Source organism: Macadamia integrifolia, unplaced genomic scaffold (genome assembly GCF_013358625.1).
Source record: "Macadamia integrifolia cultivar HAES 741 unplaced genomic scaffold, SCU_Mint_v3 scaffold1831, whole genome shotgun sequence".
Lineage (NCBI taxonomy): Eukaryota > Viridiplantae > Streptophyta > Magnoliopsida > Proteales > Proteaceae > Macadamia > Macadamia integrifolia.
Genome location: NW_024868373.1, coordinates 81,726 through 103,325, shown reverse-complemented (window position 1 = coordinate 103,325; position 21,600 = coordinate 81,726). Strand labels below are relative to the sequence as shown.

The window sequence follows — 21,600 nt, the reverse complement described above, 5'->3', positions numbered from 1 at the left end:
TGGCAAGATCGATACTTGCAATCTCCAAATTGATTTCATCACAACCCTTCCGGCAAAGGCGACGACGGCGGATTTCATCACAAGCCATCTGGCGTTCCTCAAGGCTTTTCAGATTAGCGGCTACGAACCCCCTTCCGGCGACTACGGCGGTAGCAACAACAGAGATTCCTTCACCTCGGCCATGGAGAGAGAGTGATACAGAGATAATGAAACGGTATACGTGTGAATAGGGGTATTTTTAGGATAATAAGATAAGGGTGTTTTACTTATAAGGGTTAAAATGTCATTTCATAGCATCACTTAACAGAGACTGACGATAGGGGGTCTGAGTTTAATTTGGTGAAAGAGAGGGGGTGTCCCTATAATAATGGCATTCTTCAAGGGGTGGCGCTGTAAATTACCCTTATTTTGTTGGTAATGTGATTTGAAGTTTTGAACACGAAAAAATGCGGTTGGACACTTGGACCGTTAGACCTCATCCCATCGGTCTCGTTTCGCCCACCGGTCACCGCCGAAGGAACCCTAGTTCCCAGTTCTCAGTTCCCCAACAACTCGCGCCCCCTATATAACCTCGCGAGCTCTCTACAGAAAACCTCTTTGGGCGACGGGGTTCAGTGGTGCCCTGTTAGACTATCACATTGTTCTTCTTTTCACTTACAACTCGCGCGCCTTATACAAGCTTTGCCACTGCTAAACCCTAGCTTCAACAAGCTCTAACGCAGTCTCACCGAGTCCACGAAGCTCAATTTCTTCGATTTTTTTGCTTTCAAAACTCTGGGAGACTTGAGAATTAGTAGCTCAAATGGGAATTCCTTCATTCTATCGATGGCTTGTCCAAAAATACCCGCTTTCAGTCTCAGAAGTCATGGAAGAAGTTCCTCCCGTCGTTAATGGAGTTCGTGTACCGATTGATACGAGCCTTCCGAATCCGAATGGCATGGAATTTGACAATCTATACCTTGACATGAATGGCATTATTCACCCCTGTTTCCATCCAGAAGGCCAGGTATCTCTTCAGATTTTTATTTTCCTTAATGGATGAATTGGTTTTGGTTGTGTTTTTGAACTTTTTCTGTATTTACTTGATACATATTCAGCCTGCACCGAAGACATCTGAAGAGGTTTTCAAGAATGTTTTTAAATACATTGATCGCATCTTCTCACTTATTCGACCGCGGAAACTTCTCTACATGGCAGTTGGTGAGTGAACAGCCTTTTCCAGAATCATTGATTTTCGTTTTCGTTTTTTTCAGTTACTTATATGGTTTTGTGGCGTGGATGATCTACAGATGGTGTTGCGCCACGGGCTAAGATGAATCAACAGCGTGCAAGGAGATTCAGAGCTTCTAAAGATGCGTTGGATAATGTGAGTTTGACGTTCCATGTCTGTCATTAGTTAGTTGAATATATAAGAGAAAATATTGATTTAGTTTCTTTCATTCCGTGTCACTGCTGATCGCCATGGGTGTTGTCGCCATTTTGACTACTACTGTTGTTTGATAATTTAAATTGTAACTATTAATTCAGGCTGCTGAGGCAGAGAGGCTGAGTAGAGCCCATATAGGAGAGTTGGAGAGTTTAGATGAGCTGGAGCAAACTAAGACAATGGATTCGAATGTAATCACACCTGGAACGGACTTCATGGCATCACTGTCTTCAGCTCTTCAATATTACGTACAGCTAAGAATGAACACAGATCCAGGGTGGCGGGGCATCAAGGTAATCCCAGCCAGTAGTCAGTCTTATTGTTTGTCTCTCATGGAAGAGTATTGGGAGTTGGTTTTTAGATGTATAATTCTAATGCTTAAATATTTTGAAGGTCATTCTTTCTGATGCGAATGTTCCTGGTGAAGGGGAGCACAAGATTATGTCTTACATTCGGTTGCAGAGGAACCTGCCAGGATTTGACCCCAACACTCGACATTGTTTGTATGGCTTAGTATGCATCTTGTCCACTTTATCTGTGTGGGTTGGCTATGCAGGATAGTTTTAGTGCAGTGGACCTAGCTCTTGGCTTTATGATAAACATTTATGTGTTTTTTGTTGTTTTAGGATGCAGACTTAATCATGCTTGCTTTGGCTACCCATGAACTACACTTTTCAATTCTGAGAGAGGTTTGTGTGTAGGGAATTCTTCTGCTTAGCTCTCCATTTCTTATGATCTACTGTCTTACCCATACTAATTAACAACGAAAGATAGAGCTTACCACATGAGCCTGATTAGAGTGTCTTATTTAGGATGTCTCCAAGTTTAGGGTAAAAGATAGAAAGGCAACAAGTGGGAACTGGTCATCACAAAGGGGTCAGAAGAGATGTGGGGAGAAGTTAATGCAATCGAAAGTGGATAGTGTGAATGCAAATGATGACATCTCGACACAGCAATTCCAGGTTGGTTCCCTCATATAAAGCTGAAGGAGTTACTTTATTCTATGGACAAAAATTCTAGTAATGTTATATGTTACACAAATAGATGCTGGCACTGAGTGCTTTCTTCCTCATAGATTTAGATGTTTTAATATAATTTTGTTCACATTGTGGGGAAGTTACCTTATCTGAACATCATGTAATTTTTTCTTGCTGGTTTTTTTTATTGTTGCTTGAGATGAACACTCTCGGTGATTTAGGATTCAGGATTAATAAGGGCATTGTATGAAGATTATGATTCCTTAATAATCCCTCATGAACTGCTATTAGGTTTGACTTCAAAAAGGACCTGAATCTTCCTGTCTCCACCCTCACCCCCCAAAAGGAGAAAAAGGAAAAAAGGAAAAAACTAAGGAACAAGTTGTGATTTATGTTCTATTTGTAATGGTCTGATCATCTGTTTTCCAATTTTGCAACCATTTTTATTATTTATTAAATTGGATTTATCTGTTACTGACATCTTTCATAGAGATCTCTGCATAGGCTGGACCAGCACTGGGTACTGGCCCGTTTTACCCATAACAGAAAATTTGTTGCTTTTCAAGGGAGCTACATCCTAGGGGTTTATTAGATTTTGTTTCCCATACCAAGTTGATTATCTGATTTAATTTGATGTGTTCTCATTCTTGCTGATAAACTGATAGTTTTTCAAAGGACATATATGATAGCCATTTTTTTTCCCCCACATTTTGTCATTGCAGTTCCTCAATATTTGGATTCTCAGGGACTACTTGGCACATGACATGAGAGTACCAGATCAAACTGTGGAGGCAGACTTTGAGCGTCTTATTGATGATTTTGTTTTTATGTGTTTGTTTGCTGGAAATGATTTTCTGCCTCATGTGCCGTCCTTGGAAATCTCTGAGGTTTGTGTAATAAGTATTCTTATCTTTAACCCTTATAGATCCATGTCTTTTAATTTGCATTTGTCACATTTCTTGAGGCAGATTCTGTCTCTGTGGCTACTCTAATCTTGGTTATCTTCTTCTAATAATGAGTGTGTATAATAAGAGAGAAAAAGCTTGCCATTTTTAGATTATATTAGACCTAACTCTTAAAGTTCATTTCTCATGCAAGTGCCTATTATATTAAATTTCATGCCGAAAAATGACGGTGTCACTGTGCTGTGCAGTTTCACATAGGGTATTGTGTGACTTTTGAAGTATCATATATTGTTGATGTGGTACATTTAGTTATATGTGCCTTCAGTGACGTATCAGAGAAATGCTAAGAGATGCAATATATGTTTGGAAATGCCTAGGATATGATGGATATGCTTAGGAACATGCAAGATTATGTTTTGAAGCATAATACGACATATATAAAGCACTATACATAGATACATCGTATAAAAACATTAGAACGTGGTGCTAGTGCTACTAGTCAAATGCCTTCAAATAATAATGTATGAAGGTGGATGATTCTTACGTTTCTAATACCACATAGAATTTCTAATACCCATCACACATGATACTCACTCAACTCAACTCGGTGAAGCTCAAACTGTATCCCAACACTAATGATATTCACTTTAGGCCAAAATAAAAAAAATCATATTATAGATTCTCAAAATCAAAAAATATATAAGAGGATTTTCTTATTGACACCCCTCAAGGTGGCAAGTAATACGTAACCTTACTTTTTTGCCCTTTTAGTATAACAATTTTTTCTAATGAGGGTAAAAACTATCTTTCGAAGTGTGTAATAAAAAATGTGCATGACAATGACAACTTTTGATAACGACATAATGATTGTTGGGAATTAGCGCTAATCCCGATAAGGGATTAGCATCAATTCCAGGACCCGATAGGGGCCTTTTGGTCCTATCGGGTCCATATTTTGGTCCTTTAGGGTTGCGGCTTAAGTGAGGGGCTTTTATGTATTTTCTTCTTTTGTTTTAAGCAATATATACACACTATATTGACCTGTGATAAGTCTATTCTGGACTGATCGCAGGCTGCTCTGTTTCTGGACAGCTTTCGGTCTCTCCTTCTCTTCTTCTTCTTCTTCTTCTTCTTCTTCTTCTTCTTCTTCTTCTTCTTCTTTTTCTTCTTCTTCTTCTTCTCCTCTCTTCTTCTTCTCGTTTCTGGTTCTGGTTACATCTAATTAATATTGCAACATGGTATCAGAGCAGGTTTAATCAAATTGATTGGTCCAAACAAACCTATCTCTGCTGATTTCAACCTAGCGATAAACTTCCTTGGTGTGCAGCCGCCTTCTTTGCTGCAATTACTATGACCTAATTAATATGAAGTGATCTACAGTGCATGTAAGTCATCTTCCATACTGCTGCTATCGGTTTTATGCTGGTTCTTACTGTTTAAGAAAGCCGCTGGACTTGTTCTCCTCTACCAATGGCTGCTACTGCTACTTCATCATCGATGGCTGCTACTACTATGTACTTTTTATATACTTGCTGCTGAAAGTTGATGCCGCCTACTGTGTTTTTTGTCCATGCGATTAGCCTCCTTGCAGAATTTTTTTTGTTCTCCTATCAAAGGCTGATTCGACACTACTACTGCCCCCATCGGCTGGTTTTTTTTTGTTGAGCTTTGTGGTGTCCGATTGCTTACTGCGGCTGTTTTTTCCTACTCGGCGGATGATTATTATTTGATTCTCATAGCTGAGATCAAAGTCCCTACCCCTACTACTACTACTTCTTCTACCTCGGACAATGTTAATGTCCAGATTACATCTATCAAGCTTAAGGGAAGCTCGAATTACCTTCTTGGGCTCAGTCAATCAGGATATATCTGATGGCTAAGGACAGGCTTGATTACACCATCTCTGATTCTCCCAAAGAATCTGAAACTGGTTATGCTCATTGGTAGAAAGAGAATGCATTAATTTTAATTTGGTTATGGAACAGTATGGAACCCGATGTCGCTGCCAATGTTATGTTTTATTCTACTGCCAAGGGAGTGTGGAATGATTTGAAGGAGACCTACTCTCAAGAGAAGAATATGACCCATATCTATGATATCTATGAAAAACTGTTTCAGTATCGCCAGTCAGACAAGCCACTTGCAGAATACTGCAGTACTTTCTAGGGTATGGTTGAAGAACTCAATGTCTTTCAACCCTTGACCACTGACATTGACAAATTGAAGGCTCAGCGTAGCGAGTTCTTCGTCTCCAAATTCTTGGTTGGTCTGAACAATGACCTGAAGGCAGTGAAGGGTCACTTACTTGCAGGAGATACTGTGCCTACTTTGAATGATACATACGCCTGTAGCGCATTACCTCTTCCACCAAAACTGATCAGTCTTCCAAAGACAATTCTACCTTCCATGCCAATTGTGGACGAGGTCACGATCTTGGGGGAGGTCGTGGATTGGCTGGTCGAGGATCTGGTGGACAGCCCACTGACCATACTGCATGCCAGTGTACTTTCTGTGGAAAGCCTAACCATATTGTGGAGACTTGTTGGGGCAAAGCATGGCAAACCAGAGTGGGCAACACAGTTAGCTAATCATGCAGTGTCTGATGATGGTAAGGACACAATGGCTCCAGTTGACACTAAACCAACACCTTCTTCAGGAGATTCAGCTATCGGTTTGCGAGATGACATCAACCAGTTGCTCCGGTGCTTGCACACTCTTGAGGCATCTGCTAATACATCTACTGGTGCGTCCACATCCACTGCTACCCTAGCCCACACAGGTACCTCAGACCTCCTTACTACTACATCTATCCCTTGGATCATTGATTTAGGTGCTTCTGCCCATATGACCGGTAAGTCATTACTTTTTAAGGATTTTTCTACTAGTTCTAGTTCTAACTTTGTGATTCTTGTTAATGGTGCTTCAACACCAGTTCTAGGTCACGGTTCTATCTCACTTACCCCATCCATAAACTTATCCTCTGTCTTACATGTTCCTCAATTTTCATTAAGTCTTCTCTCTGTGAATCAATTAACTAGTTCGTTAAATTGCTCAATAACATTCTTTCCTTCTTACTGTGTCTTTCAGGATCTTCACATGAGGAAGACGATTGGAGGGCGTGAAAAGAATGGATTATATTACCTCAACAGTGGCTGTCCTACCTCTTCTGCTGCTGCTACGGCTGTTGGGGACATCACTCCTTTGCAATGGCATTGTCGTTTAGGTCATTTGTCGTTTTTTAGGTTACAACTTTTATTTCCTAGTTTTAAGTCTACTCCTAGGTTAGAGTGTGAGGCTTGTGAGTTGGGGAAACATCTCCGTGTGTCATTCCCATCTCGCTCTGTGTCTCGTAGTCTGTTTTTATTTTTTTTAGTCCATTATGATGTATGGGGTCCTTGCAGAGTCAGTAATAGATTTGGGTTTCGGTATTTTGTAACTTTTGTGGATGATCATTCCCGCCTTATATGGCTTTGCATGTTAAAGGACAGGTCTGAATTTTTACATGTATTTACAAAATTCCATAATGAAATAAAGACTAAGTTTGGCATTCTTATTAAAATCTTTCGTTCTGATAATGCTTTAGAATATGATCAAAATGATATTTCTAATTTTTGTGATACTCATGGGATAATCCACCAAACTAGTTGTGCCTATACTCCACAGCAAAATGGAGTAGCAGAGTGCAAAAATCGGCACCTTCTTGAGGTTGCCCTAGCCATGATGCTGCATATGCATGTTCCCAAGCATTTTTGGTGTGTTGGTGTTTTAACTGCATGTCATTTGATTAACCGCATGCCATCCTCTATTTTGTCTGACAAATCTCCCTTCTCTATTATGTTCCCTAATTTACCGAGTTTTCTTGTTCCTCCTTGGGTTTTTGGGTGTGTGTGCTTTGTTTATAATTTGCATATCCAGGTTGATAAGTTATCTCTTAGGTTTACTAAATGTATTTTTTTGGGCTATTCTCGTACTCAGAAAGGGTATAAGTGTTATGACCTTACTTCACACAGGAACTTTGTCAGTGCCGATGTGACCTTCTTTGAAGGTACTTCATTCTACCCCCTCCAGTGCCCTCGTCTAGTGTAGAGTGGTCTTCTCCATCTCCTCCACCCATACCTTCCCTTATACCCTTCCCTGATGCTCTTGGTGCTAGTGACTCCCCTCCTCTACAGGTTTATCAGCGCAGGAAGAAGATTAGACAGCCAAGTGGCGAGGTAACTACCCCAGATGCTTCACTCCTTCCACTGTTGGCTTCCTCAGGTGAAGCTCTTCTTCCTCTTCCGTCTGATGACTTACCAATTGCGCACAGGAAGGGTACTCGTTCTTGCACTCACAAATCTATGGTTGTGTATCCTATTGATAAATTTGTGTCTTTATCTCATCTTCCCTCTCCTGTCCATGGTCTTGCCCTATCTCTTTTCACTAACCCTATTTCCCGTACCCATAATGAGGCCCTCCGTATCCCTGGATGGCAGGCTGCCATGGATGTAGAAATGGATGTCCTTTTAAGTCGTGGTACCTAGAGTCTGGTAGATTTACCTCCTGGTAAGGATCTGGTGAAGTGTCGCTGGGTGTACACTGTTAAGTATCATTCTGATGGCTCTGTTGAGAGGTTGAAGGCCCGTCTGGTTGCTAAGGGGTATACTCAGACAGATGGTGTTGATTACTTTTAGACCTTCTCCCCGGTTGCTAGACTGAATTTTGTTTGTCTTCTTATTTCTCTTGCTGTCAACTTTGATTGGCCCTTGTTTCAGTTGGACATCAAGAATGCCTTCTTGTATGGTGATTTACAGGAAGAGGTGTATATGGAGTAACCTCCGGGGTATGTTTCTCAGGGGGAGAGTACAGGTCGTGTGTGTCACTTACACAAGGCTATATATGGGTTGAAACAGTCTCCTCGGGCATGGTTTGACAAGTTCAGTGCTACCATAGTTACTTTTGGTTTTTCTCAGTGTTATTCTGATCATTCTGTGTTTGTTCGTCGTAGAGGTGATAAGCTGGTTGTCTTGGTTCTATATGTTGATGACATTATTCTGACTGGTAATGATGAGGCAGGAATTTCTGAAGTAAAAGATCATCTCCAGCACCATTTTCAGACAAAGGATCTAGGCCAACTTCATTATTTCCTTGGGATTGAGGTAATCCGCTGCAAGAAAGGGATCAGTCTGTCTCAAAGGAAGTATGTGATGGATCTTCTATTTGATACTGGGATGCTTGCATCCAGACCTGTTGATATCCCTATGGACCCTCACCAAAAGTTTGGTGTGGATGATGGTGAACCTCTTCAGGATGTGCATCAGTACAGGAGCTTGATTGGCTAGTTAATTTACCTCACTGTGATTCATCCTGACATTTTCTATTCTGTTGGGGTCCTTAATCAGTTCATACAGACTCCTTAGAAAGCACATTGGGATGCTGCTGTTCGTGTTCTTTGTTATCTAAACGGTGCTCCTGGAAAAGGGTTGATTTATCGTCCGAATTGGCATATGGAACTAGTGGGGTATTCTGATGCTGATTGGGCTGGCTCTGCTAATGATCGGAGATCTACCACTAGATACTGCACTTTTGTTGGAGGTAATCTTATTACGTGGCGCAGCAAGAAGCAGACTACTATTGCCCGGTCTAGTGCAGAAGCTAAGTACAGAGCCATGGCTCATACCACTGCTGAGTTAATGTGGCTGTGGTCGTTGCTTTTGGAGCTGGGGTTTCCAATGACCAAGCCAATGAAAATGTATTGTGACAACCAAGTTGCGGTTTATATTGCTAGTAATCCGGTCTTCCATGAGAGAACCAAACACATAGAAGTGGATTTCCATTTTGTTCGAGATGCTATTCTGAAGAGGCTGATTGAAACTCCTTTTGTTCTTTCATCGGATTAGTTAGCTGACATGTTCACTACGTCCTTGTTTGCCCCTACTTTTCGCAATGGTTATACCAAGCGGAGCATGGGTGATGTGTATGCTCCAGCTTGAGGGGGAGTGTTAAGAATTAGCGCTAATCCCTATTGGGATTAGCGTCAATTCCAGGACCCGATAGGAGCCTTTTGGTCCTATTGGGTCCATATTTTGGTCCTTTAGGGTTGCGGCTTAAGTGAGGGGCTTTTATGTATTTTCTTCTTTTGTTTTAAGCAATATATATACATTATATTGACCTGCGATCAGTCTATTCTGGACTGATCGCAGGCTGCTCTGTTTCTGGACAGCTTTCGGTCTCTCCTCCTTCTCTTCTTCTTCTCCTCTCTTCTTCTTCTCGTTTCTGGTTCTGGTTACATCTAATTAATATTGCAACAATGATGTAATTTAAAAATTATTTTGAAAACCCTTTTCTACACCTAGCATAAATTTGCAGATTTCATCCTAGCCATACATCTCATCCTACATGTATAATTCTCATAAAGCTCAACCCATGTAATTTCTACCTCTTTTCCTTTTTTATCTTATTTTTTAAATTTCCTAAACAAGTTGACAATGAAAAATATAAAATGGTCCACAAGAATAGTTGAAATTAAAGAGGATCTATCGTAAATCCTCATCCACATAATTATTATGAAAATTCAACCCATTTTCATATTTTTTTTTTTACGATTTTCCTTTATTTATTTATTTTTATTTTCCCAGAAAAAGGAAAAAGAAAAAAAAATTCAATAATTCACAAAAGCCTGAAAATCCAAGGGTTCCTAGATCTTATCTTCATCACTAACATATAATTGATCCACACAATAACCATGCATACATGGTTTTAAGTATCGGTGCGTATCGTGCCGTATCGGTAGGCATCGGCACGATACATACCGATACGATACATGAAAATTTTAAAACCCTTATGTATCGATACGTATCCTACGATACATCGATACGCATCGATACACCACTGATACGCACCGATACTCACAGATACGTACCGATACTCTATGAAAAATTCAAAATTGAAGTGAAATGTACGTTTCGGTATGTATCGGTACGTATCGGTATGTATACACACCGATACGTACCGATACGATCATAAAATGGCCAAAATAGGTAATTTTTTAGAAAAACACAATTTTTTGAGGTGTTTTTGTTCCAAAGTTGCTGCCAACCATTTTTCTCTCTAACTAAAGTGGAAATCAAGGTTGGGAACAAGGATTTTACATTTATGGGACAATTACAAACCTTGGATTCTTAGTGCAATACTCTCAATTTACTGTTTATGCATAATACATGTTATATATAACTTTTTTTAACTATTTTATATAACTTTTTTTAACTATTTTTTTATGCAAAAATGTAAAAAAAAGTGTTTTCTATCCATTTATGTGCGTATCTTTAGCGTATCTTAGCGTATCTCCGATACGATATGATACCCTCCGATACGTATCTTAATTTGGGCCGACCGATACGACGACCGATACCGATACTTTAATCCTTGCATGCATATTTCACAAAAAACTCGAAGTTCTCCCCAAAAAATCCATTCTTAGTTCTGGGGGAAAATCAGCAAATTCTTGCACAATCCATGCAAGAGTACAAGTTTGATGCGTGCATAACAAACTTTAAAAAGATAGATTTATGCAAGAATAGAAGATTTGGAAACTTACCTCAAATCACGTGTAGTCCTTGCAAGAATCTGAGATTTCTTGCTATTTGATCCCAAAAGTTGAAGTTTGATATATCTATTAGTGTTGTTTTTCAACTGAGATTTTTTCCCAAAAGTTGAAGTTATATATATATTCTATTTGTATTGTATTGGCATGTACTATACATATTGATACTTAATTTCACGGTTGCATGATGCAAGAAAAAGAGATTTCCTACATACAATGTGCCCAAGTGAGCTAAATTTATTTAAGCTATGAATTTGGGTTCCTATAAGAAACACACAACAAGCAGTAGAAATCTGATTGTGGTTTAGAATCTTCAAGAAATCATGATGTGCAACAAAACACAAATATGATAGTGTATATATAGATCTGGATTAAAATGCAAGGATTGAGATTAGGAAATCTGATGAAGAAATAGATCCAAATAAAACATACAGTAAAAGTACTTATAGTTGTCGACTGATTGTAGACAATAGAAGGAAAGAAAGAAAACTAGAGTGCCAGTCACTGTGAAAAGCACATTAGGTTTGACAATTCCTTTTGGAAGTCATGCAATGTCAATAAGCATAGCCTTTTAATGTTTTGCAAATTCTGTGAACAAAGTCAACTAGACCCTTAACTCTTGAACACCTTTCCTAGTCAATCGCATATCCATATCTCAATCTTAACCTTATTCTATCTTAAAAGACGTCACCAAAAGTTTTAGTGGATAAGACTTGATGTGGTAAATCTTATTCTATCCAAAACAGACTAAACTAAATGGCATTACACCGTCCTCCAACAACTGGACTTCCAATTATTATTAATTAACAAAAGTTACAAATAAAATCTTTCTCCTTGATCCGATATAACCTTTTCTATTTGGGGTGAATAATATAAATAAATAAAAGGGAAAAAAAGGGGGAGGGATATACAATGCCAAAAGGCAGGGGAAGAAGAATACTACCCTACAGGGCGGGGGTAGGGGTAGTTAAGATAGATTGAGGTAGACCCCAGGAGACAACAATAAGCCTGTTCCTTGGGGAGTCAACAACTGGCTTGAGGGTGAGGGAACCAAGTTTGGAGGAGACGTCAAAGTAGATGGCCTTCCAAATCTTGTCGAAAGATCTAGAGTTATCGGTTTACTTATGAAGGTTGCGTTCCATCTAGATGTGGCTAATAGCTGCCTCGAAGGCAAGCTTCCCAGCAGTGTCACAGATAGATCTTCTAGAAAAAAGCGATGTCGATCCAAATCCATTCTCTTTGAAGGGGGATGGGTCTTCTCTGAGCTGACCAACATTTGGTGAGGACAACCTTCCAGATACGAGAGGAGAAGGGGCACTCAAAGAAAAGATGGTTGGTATCTTCTAGACCATTCTAGCAAAGACAACAAGTAGGGAAGATAGGTATATGGCGATAGATGAGGAAGGATTGGGTAGGAAGGCAGTTGGAGGGGGCTCTCTAGAGAGTAAGACTATGGTGAGGGATATAGGCTCGGAACCAAACGACATTGTGCCAGGGGATGGAGGAGCGAATGAAGTTCCAAACAGAGGAGGAGAAGTAACCCGATGGGGAGGGAGACTGATTCAATCAACACCGGAGGTGGGGGAAATGGAGTGAAGGGATTGCCAACTGTTAGTAAGAGAGGGGATATTGAGAGGGGCAGACCAAGTCCTATGGGAGGCGATCGAGGAGACATTAAAAGATCTAGGAAAACTAGAGGAATAGACTGATCAATTGGTGACAATCAATGATAGCACCCAAGCAGGGTGCCAATTGTCAAGCCAGAAGGAGTTTTCCATTCCATTGCCAATGAGGGATTTGATGGCAGTTAAGGCAAGGGGCCTAACATGAAGGATCTTGCGCCAAACCCAGGAGGAGTTAGGGTTTGTTCTACAAGTCAAAAGGGAGTCATTGCGGAGAAAGGAAAAGTAGACCCTAGTGTGATATAGATACACACCCCATAGAGCGATCCATTCCTAGATCTGGGTATCTAGACAAAAATGAACTAGATCCATATTTGATTTTGTGGTGTAGTAGGAATTTAGTAGTTATTTTATTTAGGAGAATAATATCCTTCTCCTTTATTCTATTCTATTCCATATTTTACTTACTATCCCAGTTTGCCCCTTCCGCCCATACGTAACATATATATATATATATTATGGGTTTCTAACTTTCTAATTCACCTTCCACAATTTACTAGTTTGCCACCCTCATAGTAAATTCAGCTTAATTAAAATTCTACCATCCTCTTTGCAAATTCCCATTTATTTACCGGCTCGCCATCATACCTGAACCTGAAGCTACATCATGGAGGTTGATCGATATGCTTTACTCCTTCCCATTAGAGATGTTTTTCGTACCTTGCGCGACAAACTTTGTAATCTCCGTACAGATGTATGTGGGCTTGCTAGTAGTAATGACACCTTCTATGGTAAGTTGTCAAGCATGATAGAGTCTTCAGACTATGGAGTAGATGTGGAAAAACATGTGGACCAACCAGTAGCAGCAATAAAAACTGAGAAGATTGTGGAGCAAGTGATGATGGCAATGAGTGCAGTGAAAGTTGTTCACCACCATGAGTTCGTTCTCCCCCATGATTTTCTAAACTTGAATGCACCTCCACTGCTTCATATCTTGGATTTTGTTCACCTTGCAGACAAGGAGCAATTCGCCTATGTGTGGGCTTTTATTGTTACCTTTCTACAAAACTCATGGACGAGTTTTTCGTAACATCGGGGGAATTGATGTAGATACGCTCCCATGGAGCGATACATACCCATCTGGGTATCCAAACAGAGATGAGCCAGATCCATATTAGAGTTTTTGATCTAGCAGGGATCTAGTAGTAATTTTATTTAGGAGAATATCTTTAATTTATTTAATTTTGTTTATTTTAGGAAGTTGTGTACATAGGAGTTAGAGTCGATTTAGAGCTTGTTTCCTTTTATGAATTGCTTCCTACTTTAGGTTAGCTTCTATTTCAGTTGTGTTTCTACTTTTATGTCTTTTATTTTTCCTATAATTTTGGTTGTAACTGATACTCAAAAGGAGACCGAAGAATGAATTTATGAGTTGATATCGTGATGTGTGCTTACGGGCTAAGTGTGCGATTTCTCCCTCTCCCCTGCAACCCTGAATTTTCTCAGGGATTTCTTCCCTTTCCCTGCTAGCCCTCCATCAAAGTTACCCAGATATCTGGTTGCTTGGATACCACCTTGTAGGTCAGCTTGAGGATGGCAGCGGAGTTGACATCCTTAATTCTTCTCAAGCCAAAGCCGCCCTCTTGTTTGGGAAGGCAGACAATGGACTAGCAGATGGGGTGGAGAAATTTGATGGAAGCGGAACTTTCCACAAAAAAAGAGCAGAAAGGGGATTCCATAGATCGAATATAACCTAACCTACTATGGTTTAATGGCTCCACATCCTTTATTGGTGTACAACTTGGGGCGTTATGGTATAGGTTGTGGCGCCTCTTTTTTTGTGTGTTTTAATCTAGCATTTGTCCATCAAGATTCACATTTTTGGTTGCCATTACAATTGTGCCTTGGGAGGTGATGGGAAATATGGGAAAAATTTCATTGGAATGTTTTTAGGCAAGGGAACATAGCATTTGAGACACCTCGAGTAGAAGTGGTTGGAAGAATGTATTACTCATCAAGACACCACACTCCATAAATATATACGAAAGACTGGACTGGCTAAACTCAAAGAAGCCTTGTGAAAGATGTAAGTAGGCAAGATAGTAGGCCTTGATGAGGTCCTAATAAAGGTGTGCAAGAACTTAGGATTATGTGGGGTATCTTGGTTAACCAACCTGTTTAACACGATTCTGCACACAAGGAAAATGTCAAGAGGAGAAGGATCGTAGTTCCAATCTACAAAAATAAATGTGATATTTAGTGTAGAGACACAGCCCTAAAAGCGATGCAGAATGTAATGGAAAAACAAGAACAAACACTGCACACAGGTTTACGAGGTTTGGCAAGATTGTCTACGTCCTCGATAAGATGATATTCTGCTTCACTATCAATAGAGAATAGGGTTACATCGCTCCTCTCACCTTTTAGAATTGCTTACAAAGAAAGTAATTTCGCTACAAATATATAGCGAAAAAACTTTAATATCGGAAAGTACAAAACTGCCCTCAAATAAAAAATTCGTGTGAGGGATCACTGTTCTGTCGAGGGCATAGTTGTCATGGCGTCGCCAAGGCGGCGATTTGGCGTCCTGGCAAAAAAAGAAGTTCATGGCAGTGCTACGATTTATGTGACTCACAAATTGCAGTCGCCATTGGCTGATAGGCGTCGCTATGCCACCACCATGGACACTAGGTCAAGCCTGATTCACTAAGCGGTCGATTTTTCGTAAAATGCAGGGTGATTTTGATAGGGCTATATTGATTTTTGATGATTTGATGTTGCTTAATGTTGGTTTTATATGTTATAGAGTATATATTGTAGGCTTGTAGTATGCTAAATAACTTTAAAAAATAGGGAAAATAGAAAAGTAGCATACTAAATAACTTTTGAAAATAGGAAAAAAAAAAAATGACACATGGGCGATTTGACCGCTATGGCAACGCCATAATGGGCGATTCATCGCCAAATCGATTAGCCACCCCTCCACCGCCTTGGATCGATTTGACGCCATGACAACTATGGTCGGGGGGCTCTGCACCAGTACTTCTTGGATTAAACTGCGACGGAATACAAGATATCGTACACCAACAATTTAAGTTGCAATAACTATAGAGGCATAAAACTAATGAGTCATATTATGAAATTGTGGGAGAAAATTATCAAAACTTATCTGACAAGAGAAACTACTATCTTGGAGAACTAATTTGGTTTTATGCTAGGTAAATCCATGACATAAGCTATTTTCTTGCTCAGGAGACTCATAGAAAGATTTAGAGCCTTTAAAAAGGATCTCCATATGGTCTTTATCGACCTTGAAAAAGCCTATGTCAGAGTATCTAGAGAGTTAATCTGGCAGGTACTAGAGAAGAAAAGGGTATCGAGTAAATATATAGATATAATTAAAGATATATATAAGGATGTGGTGACTAGTGTGAGAACTGTGGGAGGGCAAGGTAGTGCATTCCCAGTTACAATTAGGCTACATCAAGGATTTGCCTTAAGCCTTATTTGTTTGTGCTTATCATGGATGATTTAACTAGGAACATTGAAGACAAGGTTCTGTGGTATATGCTCTTTGGTAATGATATTGTTATGGTGGATGAGACAAAAGCTGGTATTAAGGCTAAGTTGGAGTTATGGAGATCAACTTGGAATCTAGAGATTGTAAGATAAGTAGAATGAAGATGGAGTATATGATGTGTAACTTTAGTCACCCTACAATTGATAATGTTTTGATTAAGATTGAGGAGGGAGAGGTACCGCAAAGTTATCATTTGAGGTATTTGGGGTCAATCATAAATAACGAAGGTGATATAGAGGATGATATGTCACAAAGGACTAAAGTGGGACGAACGAAGTGGAGAGGTGTGTCTGCAATGTGTGACCAATGAATTCCTGTAAAGCTTAAGGAAAGATTTATGGGACAATTGTTAGACCAGCTATGATGTACGGGGTAGAATGTTGGGCATTAAGAAGTGCCATATCGATAAGCTATGTGTAGCAGAGATGAGGATGCTAAGATGGCTGTGGGTCAAAACTAGGAAGGATAAAGCAAGGAATGACCATATTAGAGCTGATTTGGGCGTTTCCTGATTCATGATAAGCTTCGAGAAAGCCGTTTGAGGTGGTATGGTCATGTGCAACGGAGGCTTTGGGGATGCGCTAATAAGGAGTAGTGAGCTGATTCAGATTGAAGGCGCTAAAAGAGCTTGGGGCAGGCCTAAAATGACTATAGGAGAAATGAGGAAATACATGCATAGTCTAGGTCTTGACCCAAGTATGACCTCGAATAGATCTGATTGGAGGCTAAGAATCCATGTTGATGACCCCATTTAGGTGAGATTTTACTGATTTGTTGTGTTTGTGTTCTTCCCCTTTACTTCTATTTTTCATTTTGCTGTCTTTGATAAGATCTATGTAGCCAACCCCATTAAGTTGGGATAAGGATGAGTAGTTGTTGGAACATAGCATTGGAGAAAGTTAAGACTATTAGGGAATTATTGGAAATGGCATAAAAAATTTTCAGCTGAGCTTCAGGAAGTGTTACATGAGCATGATAAATCTCTTAGATTCAAAGTAGGATGTGGAATTCATGTGTCACAAGCATTGAACTTATAGGGAGTGCATATGTGAAATCATTGGCCCTATTGTTATTTGAGTATAATAATACTACCACATGTACAATTTATGACCCAAATTATCCTGTTATGAATCATGAATTTCTTCTTCCTCTTCCTTACAAATGATCACTTTCACAAGTTGAGGTCTAAACATTGCATGGAGAAATTAGAGTCTTAGTGACGAGAATTTTCTTTCCATTCCATGAGTTGGTTTTGTGAAAAATTTGAAGTAACAATGAAAATTTGAACTTCTTGGGAGAGTAGAAGCAATTTTCTTCCACTATTCTGAGATCTTTGTAATTTTGGTGCTATATTATCATTTCTTTTCCAAATATAAGGGATATTAGATTTCTAATATTTTTATTTTGAAACTGTAAAGAAGTAAAAATTTGTCAAGGATGGGCATCTTGGTATTTTGCTTTTCTGAAACTTTTGAGCCATTTGGTTGTCTGGTGTGGTCAGATGTCAATGTTTTTATACTGGAGCTTGTATTTTGTATTTTGGTTGGCAACAGAACGATTTTTGGTTATGTCATGTTAATATCTTGTACAACTTGTCTCTATGTTGTTTAGAATATATGGTTCTGTATAGAAAAATGTAAAGATGTAAAAAGAGTCGGGATTTTCCCCTTTATTACTATCATTGTTGTTGTTGTTGTCATACTTGTCACCGTGTCTAGGTGATCCTAGGCGTTGCGGAGGAAAAAAAAATCAAGGTGACGCCAACAAGTTGTCAAGGCGTTGCCTAGGCCCCTGTCCAACAAAGGGTTCCTGAACTTTTCTGGTTGTTGCATATACACAAAAAGAAAGAAAAATAATTGGTTCTTTTTCTGTGGCAGGGGGCGATTGACCTGCTTATGGCCGTCTATAAAAAGGAATTTGTACGAATGGGAGGTTATCTAACAAATTCTTTTGAGGTGTGTACTAATACTTCTTGGTTCATTTTCTTGGACCATAGTAGCTTATTTGTCTTTTCTTGAAATATGTCAATTTATTTAATTGTTTCAAGGTCGATGCTCTTGTTTGTACTTGGAAGTATTGACCATGAGTAGAAAATCAACTCTTTTCGTAAATAATCATTTTCACCTTCTTCTAGAAAAATCATCCTTTCTTTTGAGATACATTCTATATTTCTTTGTTCCTGATTGCCCCCAAAAGAGTATCATACTGTGATGAGAAATACATTCTGTATGTTTTGTTGGTATAAAAGCTTATACATGTTTTTTAGTGGAGGTTTTATATATCTATATTCATTTGATCAGAAACAAGAATTTTTTATCAAAGAGTAAGGACGGACCAACACAAGGGTGGGGGGAATTGAGGGGGGCTGTCGACTATAGAGCATCCAAGAAGAGAGTAAGTTAATCAAGAAATCGTGAACCAAAAAAAATCACCTGCATGCCCAAACGCCGAAGGAACTGTTTCAGCCCCAACCCATGCCTAGAAACTAAACAACCCATCAAGACCCAAATGATGGATGTTACAAGCCCAAGATCTGTAACCAGTAACTTGAGAGTGAAGAAGAGAAAGAGATTGAGAGAGAGAAGAAAAAGAGAGACTGCAAGGAGAGGAGCAGTCGATTGTATGTTGGCTTCCTCCCTCCATTGTATTATATCTAAACCAAAGAGTTACACCAAATAAGGTAAGTAGTTACCTTGTACAACAAAATAAATCGGAAATAGAAACCTATTCCAATTGGGAAACCAAAAAATAATGAAGCAACCTAATCAAACTTGAAAAGGTTGAGATACACCCGCAACTCGTGATTCACATATCTCCACACTCCCCCTCAAGCTGGAGTATACACATATCAAAAGAAAGCTCCAGCTTGGACCAACAAGAATAGAAAATTAAATTTGACACTTGAATAGTAGTTGTAGACTCCAATGAGCACAGAGAGAACTCCAGTCAACCATTATAAAACCAATAGTAATATCATCTCAAGTACATCAAGCACCAACAACATTAGTAGATAAAAAAACCGTTGTGTAGAAGCATCGACAATGAACAAAATAGGCGGTAGAGAACGCCAATCGCAATCCAAAACATCATAGCAACAACAACAACATCAAAGGCCCTTTCCAAGTAAGGCAGGTAACATGTAGGGTAAGTAGCAACATCTGGTTGCTGGGGACTAAGTAGCAGCATAAGGTTGCTGGAGACCAAGTAAGGTTGCACTATTGCTGAGAAGACAAAAAATGTTGTTGAAGAGACGAGTAGATAAAGCAAATAAGTATAATAATATTGAGCCGATGACTTGAGCAGATAAGAACTCCAATTGAACAAGATAATATAACTCCAATCTCCTCCTCACTTGTAGCATTACTCGTGGACAATAAATTTCCAATAATCAATATCTCAGGTGAGGAGTATCATGATCAAATAATATCCATAATCAAGAGCATGAAAATAAAATAATGTCCAATCGCCCCTCATGGCAGCAAATATGATTAAACAAATGCCAACCACCATGACATGCGAAGTACCAACTTGTCAAAAAAATTTGCAAATTACAAATTAATGTGATCTCGGGCCCACCATAGCAATAATATGGCACATATATATGCCCAATGGCAATTTTGTAACTATTTCATGCAATCCCGAGTTGAAACCCAATTATAAGCCACATGGATGGGAAAGCCAAACAATTATACCAAATAATGCAATCCGGGTTTCAAAACCCGACTTGTAACATAAATAGGGCCACCCAATCAACTAATTGGTTCAAACTTAAGACCAATGGCAGTTCTGTAATTAATTTGAACTTTCTAATAAGGAGTGGCAGACTTGTAATTAATGGGATTCAAGTGAATGGGATAATACGTAAGGTGTAGGAGGGGGGACTTGGAACTCAAATTACAATAAGGATAGGAGGGACTTAGGAGAAAAGATGGGGGCAAACTAGACAATCGTAAACTGATAAGGATGAAGATTGAATTAAAGCAACCATTTAGGGTAAATTAGAAAAGACGGACAATAAAAGTAGAAGTATAATGTGACTGGCAATGAAAGTCGCACAACCACCAGTAAAAGAACTTGCCTTACGGGAATAAGGGGGTAAAGGTAGGGGCAATCATGGAATTAACGAAAAATAAAGAAGGGAAAAAGAGATGTGCTTCTTCAACCTACCAAGCAAGAAACCAGGTTAAATATCATGGAAGGGGTGGAAAAAATATTTGAGGCGGTAACCACGGAAGAGACCAGACTGTCACACAATGAGAGGAAACCATTCAAAGTGGAAGTAGCAGAAACATTGGAGTAAATAACTCAGCATAGATTGTCTCTCCTTCTTTGATCAGCAGCAGGTATATATATATTTTTTTAACTCAGCAGCTAGGGGTTTTCAGATTTCTTCTTCTTCCTCTTCAAAACAAATAGCTAGGATGATAAGTACTGCTTACAACTCTGATACCATGTTACAATAAAGATTGGAGCATCCGATTGTATGTTGGCTTCCTCCCTCCATTGTATTATATATAAACCAAAGAGTTTCACCAAATAAGGTAAGTAGTACCTTGAACCGCAAGATAACTAGAAAATAGAAACCTACTCCAACTAGGAAACCAAATAATAATAAAGCAACCTAGTCTAATTTGAAAAGATTGGGACACACCCCCAACTCGTGACTCACATGTCTCAACAATGGACAAAAGCTACAACACAGAAGGAAAAAGAGCGAGACACTGCTTTGTGCTAATTCGAGTGAGATGCTGTCTCCCTCGTCTTTCCATACTTGCATGGCAGAAAAGGAGTTTTAGATTGCCAAAATTCAAATATATTCACTTGCTTGGCTACTGTAGTCTTGACTCTTGACTCTTAACTGCATTCTACTCTTGATCTTTGGTAGGGATTTTTTTTTTTTAATTATAACACCCAACAATTTGGTACCACGTGAATTTTATTAGGAAGAAGTCCAAATGATGTAGTTACATTAGACATTGATCCCACATGGAGGCCTAGATGCCAAATTGGGAGGCCCATAACATGCTGGTGGCAATCCAATGGGCTGAAATTAAGCTTTGGTTAGTAATATTGTAGGTTGGGCCTTTATTTTCTTTTGTTTCGTTGTAACAAGCTAATTATAAACCCATAACGTCGGGGGGTAAAGTTAGTAGCTTAGTACACAAAATTAGTACTTAAGTGATTGAGTTGGATAAAGATTTTTAATAGTTCTATATTGGGTCTGTTTACTTTAAGTCAGTATAAGACGGTGAGTAGGAGTCCTTCCATGCATCAATGGAATTTCAGAAAGTCTTAATAATATGTAATAAACCTCCATCAATTAAGCAAAATTTGAGTAACCAAATAATTCACCAGAAATATGAAACCTGAGAGTATATTATCAACCCAAAGGTATTTTCGTAATTTTATTGTCGTAGTAATTTCATAAATTGCCGTGACTCTTTCTTTAATAACCTGATATGTAGAGTTTAATTCTATAGGCAATCGAGTATGAGATGAAATATAGTT

The 21,600-nt window shown here is 39.1% G+C and overlaps 1 protein-coding gene across 1 annotated transcript in view; it reads left to right on the top strand.

Annotated features, from left to right (window-relative positions):
* Positions 1-451: 451 nt before the first annotated feature.
* Positions 452-21,600, top strand: part of LOC122064941 (5'-3' exoribonuclease 3-like) — a 71,284-nt gene continuing 50,135 nt past the window's right edge. The window contains exons 1-9 of the mRNA XM_042628727.1: positions 452-1,006; positions 1,098-1,200; positions 1,290-1,366; positions 1,528-1,719; positions 1,820-1,939; positions 2,053-2,115; positions 2,239-2,388; positions 3,126-3,290; positions 17,970-18,047. Of these exons, the coding sequence (XP_042484661.1) occupies positions 803-1,006; positions 1,098-1,200; positions 1,290-1,366; positions 1,528-1,719; positions 1,820-1,939; positions 2,053-2,115; positions 2,239-2,388; positions 3,126-3,290; positions 17,970-18,047 (1,152 nt within the window). The 5' untranslated portion in view covers positions 452-802. The remainder of the gene's footprint in view (positions 1,007-1,097; positions 1,201-1,289; positions 1,367-1,527; positions 1,720-1,819; positions 1,940-2,052; positions 2,116-2,238; positions 2,389-3,125; positions 3,291-17,969; positions 18,048-21,600) is intronic.